Genomic DNA, 14,671 nt, shown 5'->3' on the forward strand with positions numbered 1-14,671 from the left:
AATGTTGGGAATCACAGGCAGGCTTGAGCTGTTTGATAGATGAGTTGTTCATAGCTGTTAACTTGCAGATATTGAAGGAATTACTCTGAAAGTAAACTCGATAATTTATAAGCTCAGACTCTGCTCCTTGCTGTAATGAATACTCAGCATCCATTCATGCTAATTTACAGTGACTCACTGAGTATCCTGGGATCTTTGTTACTTGTTTTGTGAAATATCTCTCCCCATTAGTGTTGAACTGCTGGATAACTCTGATTGCATTTAGACATGTCTAGAAAGAGACAATTTGCCCAGATTTAACTGCAATTTGTAACCAATAAACAATGTTTATATTCTGACTTGTAGATTGGTGTCCTGGTGATTTGTGAAGAAAGATTTAATTCACTCACTCAGCAGTTTGAGGGGAACCAGACTGAGGTTTAATGTAATAAGAAATAGGAGCAGGAAGAGGCCATTCAGCCCTTTGAGTTTGTTCAGCTATTCACTGAGATCAAGGTTGATAATCTGCCTCAACCCCACCTCTCCGCACTGTCCCCATATCACTTAACTTCTCTTTGTACCCAAATATTTATCAATCTTTGTCTTAATTACACCCAATGCCGAGCATCCACTGCTCCCTGGGGTAGAGAATTCTAGGAATTCACAACTGAGTGAAGAATTTTCTCCTCAATTCAATCCCAATGATTCACCCCTTATTCTGAGACTGTGACCCAGTGTTCCAGGTTCCGCAGTCAGGGGAAACATTTTCACACCATCGAACCTCTCAGGCCCATGAAGAATCATATACTCTGATCAGATCACCTCTCATTTTTCTCACCACCATTAATTTGATCCTGGTCTGATTTTATCGGTAAAAGCAAAATGCTGCGGATGCTGGGATCTGAAACAAAAATAGAAAATGCTGGAAAATCTCAGCAGATCTGAGAGCATCAGTGGGGAGAGAATCGAGCCAACATGTCGAGTCTGGATGACTGTCTGTCAGAGCTGATGAAGGGTCATCCAGACTTGAAACGTTGGCTCTATTCTCTCTCCACAGATGCTATCAGACCTGCAGAGATTTTCCAGCATTTTCTGTTTTTGATTTTATAAATACCCTGTTACCAAGTCCCTAACAATAAGATTTCTAATATTTCACCTACAACCGATGTTAACTGGTCTATATTCCCCATTTTCTCTTCTACTTTCTGGACAAGTGAGGTTAATGTTTGCTGACTTCCGATCCTTGGGAACTGTTCTAGGGTTTAAGGAATTCTGGAAGATCAAACTAATGCATCCACTATTTCTGAAGCTCCCTCTTTTAAATTCCCAAGATGCAGGTTGCCTGGTCCGGGGAATTTGTCACCATTTAGTCCCATTAATTTCTCCAGTCTCTATTTCTATAAGACCCTCATTCTTATTGGACAAGGGACTGTGTAACCGGTCTCCAAAGCCACCACAGCTTTGGACTTGTGCAGCTCCCACCATTGATCGATCAAACCCATTTTGATGGGAATTAAATGGCTAGTTTCATTGATTAAAACTTTTATTCACATTGCACTTGTCAGAAAGGATCATTTAATTAACAACTTTTCTGTAAAGTTCCATAAAATAAGGTTGGAACATGTCTGTCTAGTTTTTCATTATTATTGACATTTGATGAACAGCATTACAACTCGAACGATATTGTATTGATGACTAATGCTTAAAAATGGCTCTTCCTTGTATTAAAGTTCCCGCCCCCTTGTACTAACCCCTTGGTTCCCCATTATTAGAATTTTTCTTTTGTCTTCGACCATGAAGACAGATAGATACAAAGTATTTGTTGCATTTCTCTGCCATTTCCTTGTTCCCCATTATATTTTGACTTTTATCTGCCTCTCATAGAGAATGTTTACTTTCACTCGCTTCTTCCTATCCACATACCTACAGAAACATTTAAAAATCTACTTTCTAAACTCTTACTGGTCTGCACCCAAAAAGGGAATTGAGCTCAGAAGCGATTTTAAAACAGTTTATTGAGAAGCAACAGTTAAAACAAGATGTGTGAGTTAAATAGTTGGCCTCTGGTATAGTACCAGAAGATTGGAGGTTAGCGAATGTTGTCCCATTGTTTAAGAAGGGGAACAGAGACTTCCCCGGGAATTATAGACCGGTGAGTCTCACTTCTGTTGTCGGCAAGATGTTGGAAAAAATTATAAGGGATAGGATTTATAGTTATTTGGAGAGTAATGAATTGATAGGTGATAGTCAGCATGGTTTTGTGGCAGGTAGGTCGTGCCTTACTAACCTTATTGAGTTTTTTGAGAAAGTGACCAAGGAGGTGGATGGGGGCAAGGCAGTGGACGTGGTATATATGGATTTTAGTAAGGCGTTTGATAAGGTTCACCATGGTAGGCTTCTGCAGAAAATGCAGATGTATGGGATTGGGGGTGATCTAGGAAATTGGATCAGGAATTGGCTAGCGGATAGGAAACAGAGGGTGGTGGTTGATAGTAAATATTCATCATGGAGTGCGGTTACAAGTGGTGTACCTCAGGGATCTGTTTTGGGGCCACTGCTGTTTGTAATATTTATTAATGATCTGGATGAGGGTATAGTTGGGTGGATTAGCAAATTTGCTGATGACACCAAAGTCGGTGGTGTGGTAGACAGTGAGGAAGGGTGTCGTAGTTTGCAGGAAGACTTAGACAGGTTGCAAAGTTGGGCCGAGAGGTGGCGGATGGAGTTTAATGCGGAGAAGTGTGAGGTAATTCACTTTGGTAGGAATAACAGATGTGTTGAGTATAGGGCTAACGGGAGGACTTTGAATAGTGTGGAGGAGCAGAGGGATCTAGGTGTATGTGTGCATAGATCCCTGAAAGTTGGGAATCAAGTAGATAAGGTTGTTAAGAAGGCATATGGTGTCTTGGCGTTTATTGGTAGGGGGATTGAATTTAGGAGTCGTAGCGTTATGTTGCAACTGTACACAACTCTGGTGCGGCCGCACTTGGAGTACTGTGTGCAGTTCTGGTCCCCACATTACAGGAAGGATGTGGAGGCTTTGGAGAGGGTGCAGAGGAGGTTTACCAGGATGTTGCCTGGTATGGAGGGGAGATCCTATGAGGAGAGGCTGAGGGATTTGGGATTGTTTTCGCTGGAAAGGCGGCGGCTAAGAGGGGATCTTATTGAAACATATAAGATGATTAGAGGTTTAGATAGGGTGGATAGTGATAGCCTTTTTCCTCTGATGGAGAAATCCAGCACGAGGGGGCATGGCTTTAAATTGAGGGGGGGTAGTTATAGAACCGATGTCAGGGGTAGGTTCTTTACCCAGAGGGTGGTGAGGGATTGGAATGCCCTGCCAGCATCAGTAGTAAATGCGCCTAGTTTGGGGGCGTTTAAGAGATCCGTAGATAGGTTCATGGACGAAAAGAAATTGGTTTAGGTTGGAGGGTCACAGTTTTTTTTTTTTTAACTGGTCGGTGCAACATCGTGGGCCGAAGGGCCTGTTCTGCGCTGTAATGTTCTATGTTCTATGTTCTATGAAAAGCACCTGACCTGTGACAGGTGAGAGAGATTTACAGATCCCAGAGGACAAGCGGATGGATGAAGCCAAGTGAAGGTTGATGTCCATAACTGGTGCCTATGGAAGGTTCACTTCAATGAGCCTGATTGTGGGTGTTGGGGAGAAGCCAGTCAATTTGAAATCTCCTTGCTCTTGAGGGCCTGTTTTAACCTTTACATGTAGTTAGTTACTATAAGAGCCAATGGTATGAAGGTTAAAAATGTCTTGCTTCAGGGCCTGTGCGAGAGACAGGTCCTTGGCAGGGAGAAAGGCTTGTCCTGTGTTTCTCAGCCAGCAAGCTTTCTTCAGAAGACAGAGGGAAGGCTCTTTCTATAATATTCCATCAGTATCCAAAGATTTTATAAGGCTATTATATGGTGATTTCTCACAATCTGTTACTTGGATTTGACTTTTCTCCATTCCTGAGCTGAGGGGATTTCTGTACCAGACGGGATGGGTGACATTTGGAGACTCTCGATTCTCCACCAATTCCCATTCCCCTTCTTTCTGGGGGATACTGGAGGTGTCACTGTGTGTAGGTCAGTAAGAATTCTCAGCAAGGATTAATCAGCACTTTCTAATTGGAGGTGTTCATCAGTGGAACCTCTCAGACACTGAATTGTAGAATTCGGGCCAAAGATCAATAGGACGGCAGAGTGGTTCGCACTGCTGCCTCACAGCGCCAGGACCCGGGTTCGATTCCTGATTTAGGTCACTATCTGTGCGGACTCTGCACATTCTCCCCGTGTCTGCATGGGTTTCCTCCAGGTGCTCTGGTTTCCTCACAGTCCGAAAGATGTGCTGGTTAGGTGCATTGGCCATGTTGAATTCTCCCTCAGTGTAACCCGGACAGGCGACTAGTGTGGCGACTGGGGGATTTTCACAGTAACTTCATTGCAGTGTTAATGTACGCCTACTTGTGACACTAATAAATAAACTTAACTTAAACAATTTGAGATTGAAGTAAAAGTCCTGAATGTTGTTGTAAACTAATTTCAGATGGACCGCGGTAACTGCAGCCCCAGGAGCACAATCACCTCTAGATCCAGAATATTAAACTCCAGCCAGTTACCAGCTGTATTAACATCAGCAGAAACAAACTCCAGCTGTCAGAATGAAAGGGCCCGGTTGTCATTAACAGCAGCAATAACAGCAGAATCCAATCCCTGCCCTCACTTGTGAACTCGCTGGTGTTTCAGCAGCTGAGATGAATCAATGAATCCCTTCCCACACTCGGAGCAGGTGAACGGCCTCTCCCCGGTGTGAACTCGTTCATGTCTCAGCAGTTGGCATGAATCAGTGAATCCCTTCCCACACTCGGAGCAGGTGAATGGCCTCTCCCCAGTGTGAGCTCGCTGGTGGACAGTGAGACTGCCTGAGTGTCTGAAACTCTTTCCACAGTCAGTGCAGCTGAATGGCCTCTCCCCAGTGTGAACTCGCTGGTGTTTCAGCAGGGTGGATGAAAGCCTAAAGCTCATTCCACAGTCAGTGCAGCTGAATGGTTTCTCCCCGGAGTGAACTCGCTGGTGTGCCACTAGGTTAGAGGAATTAATGAATCCCTTCCCACACACGGAGCAGGTGAACGGCCTCTCCGCAGTGTGAACCCGCTGGTGTAACGCTAGATTGTATGACTGAATGAACCTTTTACCACACACAGAGCAGCTGAACGGCCTCTCTCCAGTGTGAACACGCTGATGTAATGCTAGGTTGGATGACTGAGTGAAATCCTTCCCACATATGGAGCAGGTGAAGGGTCTCTCCCCAGTGTGGGTGCGTCGATGAGTTTCCAGTTTGGATGGGCAAGTGAATGCTTTCCCACAGTCCCCACATATCCACGGTTTCTCTGTGGTGTCGGTGTCATCATGTCTCTCCATGTTGATGATCAGTTGAAGCCTCGTCCACACACACAACACGTGTACAGTTTCTCCTCACTGTGAATGGTGATGTATTTTCAGGCTGTGTAACTGGTTAAAGCTCTTTCCACACTCAGTTCACTGGAACACTCTCACTCGGGTGTGTGTGTGTCTCAGTGCTTTTCCAGTCACACTGATGTTTGAAATCTTTTCCCACTGACAGAACAAACAAACATTTCTCCTTCCACTTTCCAAGTCTGATGATATCCAGGTCCTAATGAATCGAGTGATTCTGTCAGATCTTGATGTGATGTCTGGTTTGAGATTCCCGTCTGCAATCCTCAACTTCTAACACCTGTAAAAACCATCAATAAAAATCATCACTGACAGTCCAGGATAGAAATTCTGAACAGACAATTCTAGTTTCTCTGGAATTTTTTCCTCTCGAACCCCCAAAGTTGCAGATCCCCATCCCACACACTCTCCCTCCTCCCTGAACTGAAATCCAAATAAATTGACAGATGATCATTTCAGTATCCTTTTAAAAAATGTGTACAACTAGAGATAGTATTTTTGATGATTCACTTCATTCATAACACATGAGAAAACATTAATCTGAATCACCCTGACCCGATCAGTCAGAATAGCAGATGTTAACTTTGTGTCCAGAACTGACTGTTTAGAGATTTGATGAGAAATTGTGAAGGGGGTTTCTCCAAACCTCCCTCTCTAACTAAGTTAAACCTGGTATCAGTGTCAGGGCCCATTCTGCTTTCTGGTTCTCTTCCTGCTGACTAATTAACCTCAATTAAATATCAAGAATACTGAAGCCACTGCTTTTGGTCCCCCTTCCAAGTCTTGTTCCTTTGCAATCCACTCAATCCCTCTTCCTGGCAAATATCTGAAATTAAGCCAGTTTGTTCATAACCTCGGTGTCCCATTTGATCCCAAGTTTCTGGGACTGCCTATTTCCACCTCGGTAACATCACATGCCCTCAACTCTGCCTCAGTGCATCTGCTACTCAAACCTTCATTCAGGCCATTGTTACCTCCAAACTCAACTATTCCATTGCACTTGACGTTTTACCCGTGGAAATGTGAAGTCATCCAAAAGTCTGCTACTCCTTTCCTAATTAACAGCAAGTCCCTGATCACCCCTGTCCTCCGTGACTTGCCTTGGCTCCCAGTCATGCAACACCTTGATTGTAAAATTCTCATCTTTGTTTTCAAATCGTTACATGGCTTCAGCCCTCCTGATCTCTGTAATCTTCCCACAAACATCCGAGATATCAGTGCTGCTCTTGTACATTCCCTACTCCACTACTGGTGGTCGTGTCTTCAGTTCTTCAGCCCCAGGATCTGAATTCCCACCCTACACCTCTCTGTCTCTACCTCACTTTCCTCCTTTAAGCCTCTTTTAAACTCACCTCTTTGTCCAAGTTTTTGGTTATCTGTCCTAATATCTCCTGATGTATCTGGGAATCTCACTTTGTTTTATAATGTTCCTTAAAGTTTATTTATCAGTCACAAGTAAGACTTACATTAACCCTGCAATGAAGTTACTGTGAAATTTCCCTAGTCGTCACACTCCAGCACCTGTTTGGGTCAATGCACCTAACCAGCACAACTTTCCGACTGTGGGAGGAAACCATAGTACCCGAAGGAAACCCACGCACACACGGGGGAGAATGTGCAAACTCCACACAGTGACCCAAGCCGGGAATTGAATCCTGGCGCTGTGAGGCAGCAGTGCTAACCACTGTGCCACTTGTGTGAAGTGCACTGGGATGATTTATGATCTTACAAATAGAAGTTGTTGTTGGCTATAATTCTGACCTCCTGTTTTACAACAACCCACTGACTTTACAACAAACTCTATCTCTGATGTTTTGTTTGCTGAGGATTATCCATTTGGTTTTGCCCTTAATAAAGATGTTAACGTCTGAGGATTTTGCCTCACAAATTGAGGGATTGAAGTTTAATTATTAGTGTCACCAGTAGGCTTACATTAACACTGCAATGAAGTTACTGTGAAAATCCCCTAGTCGCCACACTCCGGCACCTGTTCGGGTTACACTGAGGGAGAATTTAGCATGGCCGATGCACCCTAACCAGCATGTCTTTCAGACTGTGGGAGGAAACCGGAGCACCCGGAGGAAACCCACGCAGACACGGGGAGAATGTGCAGACTCCACACAGACACTGACCCAGGCTGGGAATTGAACCCGGGTCCCTGGCGCTGTGAAGCAGCAGTGTTAACCACTGTGTCACCCTGGCCCGAGATCCGGCATCTGGCCGACACCGGGTGTTTATGAAGCCTCACCGCCCGGATCCATTTATGTTTCCGGTTTTCTTTCGGGCTCTGGATCCGCGCCATTTAAAATTTCCATTTAAAACCCGCCGGCTCGAGCTCCTTCCCGCCTGCGGATCCACAAAGTGTTTCCAAATCCTCCCAGCCACCGCCTAACGCTGACTCCGCTTCTCCGGGACAAGCAAGCGCCAAGGACAGCAATGACACTGCGCATGCTCCACATCACAATGCCCGGGGATTGATTGACGGCAGCTCCGGACCAATAGGAAGAGGGGGCGGGGCTGGAGGACCGAGTGGGAGCGGCTGGTCCTCCAACCAATCGGAGTGAATGAGAGGCGGGGCTGGAGGACTGAGCCGGAGCGGCTGGTCCTCCAACCAATCGGAGTGAATGAGAGGCGGGTCCAGGCTGGGAGTGGAGCATGCGCAAAGATGATCAGACGCTGGGGAGCCTGGGAACGCACTACGCAGGTGTGGTGAGCACAGTAAGAAGTCACAACACCAGGTGAAAGTCCAACAGGTTTATTTGGAATCAGGAGCTTTCGGAGCTCCGCCCCTTCATCAGGTGACTCACCCAGTCCAACACCGGCACCTCCACATCAGGTGGTGTGGGTGTGCGCTCTGAGCATGCTCAGTGTCAGTCATGGTGTTGGTGAGGGTTCGGGAGGAGATTGTGAGCACAGGGTGGGAATGGAAACCACGGCTGCACTGGAAACAGCACCAACTTCTGGCCGAGGCCGCAGGCCCCGGCTTTACCATGGGAACAGGCCCGGGGAGCACTGAGCTGGCAGCTGGACATTAGGGAGGATTTGGAAACACTTTGTGGATCCGCAAACCTTTCAGAATCATTGTCAGCTCCCTGGTTTGCAGCTGCGGGGCTTCTCCCTCCCTCCCTCCCTCCCTCCCGGGAACAGGCCCAGGTTAACGGCCCCATCCTGGCTCAGCCACTGGAGGATGGTTCACATCAGAGGATGGGGGAGGGGGACAATAAATAAGAGGTTACACTTTGGCCTCAAATCAATGAGGACTCTGATCTCTGGGAAGGAAGGAAACCCTGGGAGGTGGGCGGGGAGGATTCACAAACACCCGCTGGAGGCCCCAACACCCCCAATAAGACCCATTGGTTTTATTGTCAGTCTGCAGACAGCAGCTGGAGAACTGAACCCAGACAGAGGAGAGGGAGGGAGAAAACTGGGAGTGGAGGAAAGAGTTCAGCGTTTCTATTGTGGACTGACACTGATAGATGTTTGAAAACTGCTTTTACACACGGTTACAAGTCGACGAATTTCACACAACCCCAAATCACACAATCTCTCTGTGATTTCTATTCTGCATTGACTGTGATGTTTTTTGTAAACAGAGATGACAGCTTTCAGGAAAGATTAAATGGATTGAAGTTTTTTCCTGTAGAGCAGTGACCTGATAAAAGTCTTTAAAATTATTCGTGGCTTGGACAGGGGAAATGTGGGGAGAATGTTCCACTTGTGACAGAGTCTAAAAGAAGGAACGATCAATAAACAAAGAGTCATAAATACAAGATTGTTACTAATAAATCCAAGAAGGCAATAAGGACAAATTTCTTCACTCACAGGTTTAGAAACACCATAGAAATGAGTTGAGGAAAGTGCTGAGATTGTTTCAAAAGGAAACGGGAGAAGCACACGAGAGAAAAATAAATAGAAAAATCAACTGAAAGGCTGAGATGAGGTCTATGGGACAGGAGAAGATGTGTCAAGTATAAAGAATTAAACTGAATGGCTTGTTTGTGTCTTGTATATTCAAAGTAATTCAATGTAAACTCCTTTTCCAGAATATCTGCAGACGGGCGATTCAAACCAATCATCTCAGGATCTGACAGTGTCACATGGTTCTTCAGGATCTGAATATCAAAGGCCCATGAATGTGGAAGGAGAAACGTTTGCCTATTTTGTCTTTGGGAAATTATTCAACATCAGTGTGACTGGAAAAACCCCGAGACACAGACATCTCAGTTATTTTTCCACAGTCAGCTGGAACGGAGCTTTAACCAGTCACACAGCGTGAAAAGAAATAGCACATTTACATCAGGTAGACACCGTACTCGTGTTCTTTGTGTGGACCTGGTTTCAACTGATTAAATAACCTGGAGAGACAGGAGGACACCTGCACCATGTGAACAAGGAGCAGCAATAGGCCATTCGGCCCCACGGGCCAGTTCCGCCATTTAATAACATCATGGCTGATCTGATAGTGAACTCAAATCTGCATCCCGCCTACACCCGATAGCCTGTCAATAATCATGGAGAAACCGTGGAAATGTGCGGACTGTGGGACAGGATTCAATTACCCATCTGAATTGGAAACCCATCGACGTATTCACACTGGGGAGAGACCATTCACCTGCTGTGTGTGTGGGAAGGGATTCACTCAGTCATCCAGCCTGTACACACACCAGCATGTCCATACTGGTGAGAGGCCATTCACCTGTCTTCAATGTGGGAAGGGATTTAATGCTTTATCAAACCTCCAGACTCACCACCAGGTTCACTCTGATCAGAGACCGTTTAAATGTTGTGAGTGTGGGAAGAGCTTTAAAAGCAGAAAAGATTTGTTGATTCACCAACGCACTCACACTGGGGAGAGGCCATTCATCTGCAACATGTGTGGTAAGGGATTCACTCAGTCATCCCACCTCCTGACACACCAAACTGTTCACACTGATCAGAGACCATTTAAATGTTCTGATTGCGAGAAGAACTTTAAAAGTAAAAAGGATTTACTGATTCACCAACGCACTCACAGTGGAGAGAGGCCGTTCATCTGCTCCGTGTGTGGGAAGGGATTCACTTGTTCATCCCAGCTCCTGAAACATCGATTTGTTCACACTGATCAGAGACCTATCAATTGTCCTGAATGTGAGAAAACATTTAAAAGCAAAAAGGATCTTCTGAAACACCAGCACACTCACACTGGGGAGAGGCCGTTCACCTGCTCTCTCTGTGGGAAGGGATTCACTCGGTTACCTCACCTTCTGAGACACCATCGAGTTCACACTGGGGAGAGGCCGTTCACCTGCCCTGTGTGTTGTCAGGAATTCATTGATACATCCGACCTTCTGATACACCGGCGAGTTCACACTGGAGAGAGACCTTACACTTGCCCCCTGTGCGGCAAGAGATTCACTCAGTCATCCCACCTGACTACACACCAACTTGTTCACACTGATCAGAGACCTTTTGAATGTTCTGATTGTGAGAAGAGATTTAAAAGTAAACAGAATCTGCTGAAACACCAGCGAGTTCACACTGGGGAAAGGCCGTTCAACTGCTCCATGTGTGGGAAGGGATTCGCTCAGTCAAACAACCTGCTGAAACACCAGCAAGTTCACAGGCAACAGCAGGGGTTGGATTCTGCTGTTATTGCTGCTGTTAATCACACCCAGGACTGAATAGTGTCTGGTTACCAGTGAGGTTCCACAGTTTTGTGGTATATATCAATGACTTAGACTTAAATGTAAGGGTCATGATTCAGTTTGCAGATGATACAACAATTGTATTTGTGTTTAACAATCCAGAAGAAAGCCGTGGACTGCAGGAAGATATCAGTGGGCTGGTCAGATGGGCAGAAAAATGGCACATGGAATTCGATCTGGAGCAGTGAGAGAGAATGAATTTGGGACATTAGACAAGACAAGGGAATGAACAATAAAGGGATGATGCTGAGAGTTATAGAGGATCAGAGAGAACCTGGAGTCAACATCCAGGCATCTGTGAAGGAGGCTGGACAGGTAGATCATAAGACCATCAGATGTAGGAGCAGAATTAGGCCATTCAGCCCATTGAGTCTGTTCTGCCATTCAATCAAGGCTGATCAGTGTCTCAATCAGGTGGTCAAGAAGACATTTGGCCCAAGCCTAGTGTATAAGAGGAGGGAGATTATGCTCAAACTGAAGCAGAGAGTGGGAGTCAATGGATCCTTTTCAGAGTGGGAAGCAGTGACTAGTGGGTCCGGCAGGTTCAGTGCTGCAACCCCAGCTGTTCATAATATACATTAATGATTTGGATGAAGGAATTGAATGCAATCTCTCCAATTTTCAGCCGACACTAAGCTGGGTGGCAGTGTGTGCTGTGAGGAGGATCCTGAGAGGCTACAGGGGGGCTTGGACAGGCTGAGTGGGCAGATACTTGGCAAATGCAATATAATGTGGATAAATGTGAGGTTATCAACTTTGGTGGCAAAAACAGGAAGAAAGATTATTATCTGAATGGTGGCAGTTTAGGAAAAGGGGAAGTGCATCGTGACCTGGGTGTCATGGTGGGACAGTTGCTGAAGGTTGGCATGCAGGTACAGCAGGCAGTGAGGAAAGCTAATGGCATGCTGGCCTTCATAGCAAGAGGATTTGAGTGTGGGAGTAAAGAGGTTTTGCTCAGTTGTACAGGGCCTTGGTAAAGCCACACCTTGAGTATTGTGTGCGTTTTTGGTCTCCTAGTCTGAGGAAGGACATTCTTGCTATTGAGGGAGTCCAGCTAAGGTTCACCAGACTGATTTCTGGAATGGCAGGACTGACATATGAAGAGAGATTGGATCGACTGGGCTTTTACTCACTGGAATTTAGAATGAGAGGGGATCTCAGAGAAACATTTAAAATCCTGATGGGACTGGACAGGCTCGATGCTGTCCCAACATGTTCCCAATGTTGGGGAAGTCCAGAACTAGGGGTTACAATCTTAGACTGAGATGAGGAAGAACTTCTTGTTGTGAACCTGTGGAAGTCTCTACCACAGAAAGCTGTTGGGGCCAGTTCATTAAATATGTTCAAGAGGGAGCTGGATGTGACTCTTGTGACTAAAGGGACCACAAGGGGTATGGAGAGAAAGCAGGACTGTGATACTGAAAGTGCATGATCTGCCATGATCATATTGAATGGTGGTGAAGGCTCGAAGGGCCGAATAGCCGACTCCACCTATTTTCTATGTTTATAAAATGCTTCATAAAACGTTCTGCAGAAGGATCATTTAGATCCAAAAGATTAACTCTGTTTCTCCCCACAGATGCTGCCAGACCTGCTGAGGTTACCCAGCATAGTCTGTTTATATTTATAAAATGCTAGTTAGAGCAAGCTGGAGTACTGAGCTCTGTTCTCGTTACCAGATTAATCAGTTATAAAAGTATATGTCTAGTAAAGCTGTGTGGCAGAAAGCTGAAGCCAGTTGGCGATTTTTTAATATAATTACAATCTGTTCAATTTTCAAATCTAGTGAATAAAGGATTGAAGAATTAGGAGGGTTAGTGGAGGAATCATTTCACCCGGAGAGTGATGGGGATCTGGAACTCACTGCCTGAAAGGACGGGAGAGGCAGAAACCCTCATCACATTAAACAGGAACTCAGATACGCAGTTGAGATTCTGTAACACACAGAGGGACAGACCAAGAGCTGGAAAGTCGGGTGAAACTGGACAGTAGTTTCCCAGCCAGCACAGACCTGATGGGCTGAATGGCCTCCTGCTGTTCAGTGAATTTTCTATATTTCAGTTCTGACAGTTGGAGTTTGTTTCTGCTGATGTTAATAACTCCTCGAACTGGGCTGTAGTGTAATATTCTGGATAAATGTGAAATCAGCTTGATTAAAACATCAGAGTAGATTTTTTGTCTTTCCCACCTGTGTTATCTGATTGTATTCTGACTTTCTGATCAGTAACACAACTAACCTCAGCCGCCCCAATCTGCGAATGACTTGGTAAATTCCTTCCCTAACAGCACTGTGAGTGTCCCTCAAACCACAGGGACTGCAGCGGTTCAGGAAGGCAGCTCACCACCACCTCAAGGGCAATTAGGAATAGGCAATAAAAATACTTGTCTGGCCAGTGATACCCACACCCCATGAAAAGAAAATGTCTGTTCAAACAAGACTTAATTAAGGCAGGACAGGATTCTTTGGATAATAAATTTTACAACATTAAATTAACATTAAAATTATTATTAAAGGAAAGAGATTTGCATATCAATTCAGGAAAACTTCCAAGATGGTGCTGGAGTGTGGCGACTTCTTGCAAGCTGTGCCCAGCATACCCTCTAATTCTATCTTCTACTCGTTCGATGCTTCTAAAACTTTATTCTAACTCTTATGACTGAAACACTACATTCTGCATCCTCTCCTTCTCTATGTATGGTACTCTTTGTATAGCACACAAGGAACAATGCTTTTCACTGTATGCTAATACATGTGACAATAATAAATCAAATCAGACAATGATTTTTGCAACTTTATCGAGGTGTTGATCCATCACAGTGCTCCCCTCTCAAGACTCTTGTCTCAGATACAGTCCCACTTGCTGAGATGTACATGTGATTCTTGCCTCGAGTGAGTGTCTTCAGTAATCAGCCAGCCACAAATCATTACAGAGCCCTGGCTTTTCACCCCTGAGTGGCCAGCGCCCTGTGTCAGAGTCAAGCTTTTCCTCAGTGAATAATTACCTCAAGCTGCTGCTCGGGTTAATCCAATTAGTTCTTAGGCACAGTGGCCACCCAACCTCAGTACATCAGACAAGAATACAAAAGAGCTAAAATCTCTTGACTTTCAAGTACTTCGCTATCCACTATTTAAGGTGAGAGGGGAGAAATACAAAAGTGTCCAGAGGGGCAATTTTTTCACACAGAGGGTGGTGAGTGTCTGGAACAAGCTGCCAGAGGTAGTAGTAGAGACGGGTTCAATTTTAGCTTTTAAAAAGCATTTAGAAAGCTACATGGGTATGATGGGTATAGAGGGATATGGGCCAAATGTGGGCAATTGGGATTAGTTTAGGGGTTTTAAAAAAAAAAGGGCGGCATGGACAAGTTGGGCTGAAGGGCCTGTTTCCATGCAGTAAACCTCTATGACTCTATGACACTGGATCAAACTAAACATTATAATGTACCATTCCTTGGGACCTTTATCCAGGATCCTTCATTATTAGAACAGTTTGTCTGAAATTACTGTTTCTCACACAGAGAGACATGCAATAATTCAA

The 14,671-nt window shown here is 45.1% G+C and overlaps 4 protein-coding genes and 1 long non-coding RNA gene across 8 annotated transcripts in view; 3 read left to right on the forward strand and 2 right to left on the reverse strand.

Moving 5' to 3' along the window:
- Positions 1-14,671, forward strand: part of LOC144485303 (uncharacterized) — a 461,444-nt gene that overhangs the window by 208,451 nt on the left and 238,322 nt on the right. The window lies entirely within an intron of this gene.
- The window catches only part of LOC144485284 (uncharacterized), a 283,279-nt gene that overhangs the window by 181,283 nt on the left and 87,325 nt on the right, over positions 1-14,671 (forward strand). The window lies entirely within an intron of this gene.
- LOC144485290 (uncharacterized) overlaps positions 1-14,671 on the reverse strand; it is a 308,115-nt gene that overhangs the window by 29,634 nt on the left and 263,810 nt on the right. The gene's annotated exons all lie outside the window — the stretch shown is intronic.
- On the reverse strand, positions 1,947-7,877 carry LOC144485278 (uncharacterized). Of its 3 annotated transcripts, none has more exons than XM_078203485.1 (2): positions 7,700-7,877; positions 1,947-5,731 (listed from the first exon to the last, which is right to left on the reverse strand). In XM_078203485.1, exon 2 carries the CDS (start codon positions 5,395-5,397, stop codon positions 4,696-4,698), a length of 702 nt encoding a protein of 233 aa, XP_078059611.1. In that variant the 5' UTR covers positions 5,398-5,731; positions 7,700-7,877; the 3' UTR covers positions 1,947-4,695. The 3 variants fall into 3 exon arrangements, with proteins under 3 accessions (XP_078059611.1, XP_078059612.1, XP_078059613.1); XM_078203486.1 differs by lacking the exon at positions 7,700-7,877 and adding an exon at positions 6,918-6,974; XM_078203487.1 differs by lacking the exon at positions 7,700-7,877 and adding an exon at positions 6,804-6,822.
- Positions 8,098-13,930, forward strand: LOC144485308 (uncharacterized). Of its 2 annotated transcripts, none has more exons than XM_078203519.1 (2): positions 8,098-8,249; positions 9,495-13,320. In XM_078203519.1, exon 2 carries the CDS (start codon positions 9,963-9,965, stop codon positions 11,109-11,111), a length of 1,149 nt encoding a protein of 382 aa, XP_078059645.1. In that variant the 5' UTR covers positions 8,098-8,249; positions 9,495-9,962; the 3' UTR covers positions 11,112-13,320. The 2 variants fall into 2 exon arrangements, with proteins under 2 accessions (XP_078059645.1, XP_078059646.1); XM_078203520.1 differs by having other exon boundaries at positions 8,107-8,189; positions 9,495-13,930.

This window comes from Mustelus asterias, unplaced genomic scaffold (genome assembly GCF_964213995.1).
Source record: "Mustelus asterias unplaced genomic scaffold, sMusAst1.hap1.1 HAP1_SCAFFOLD_184, whole genome shotgun sequence".
Taxonomy (NCBI): domain Eukaryota; kingdom Metazoa; phylum Chordata; class Chondrichthyes; order Carcharhiniformes; family Triakidae; genus Mustelus; species Mustelus asterias.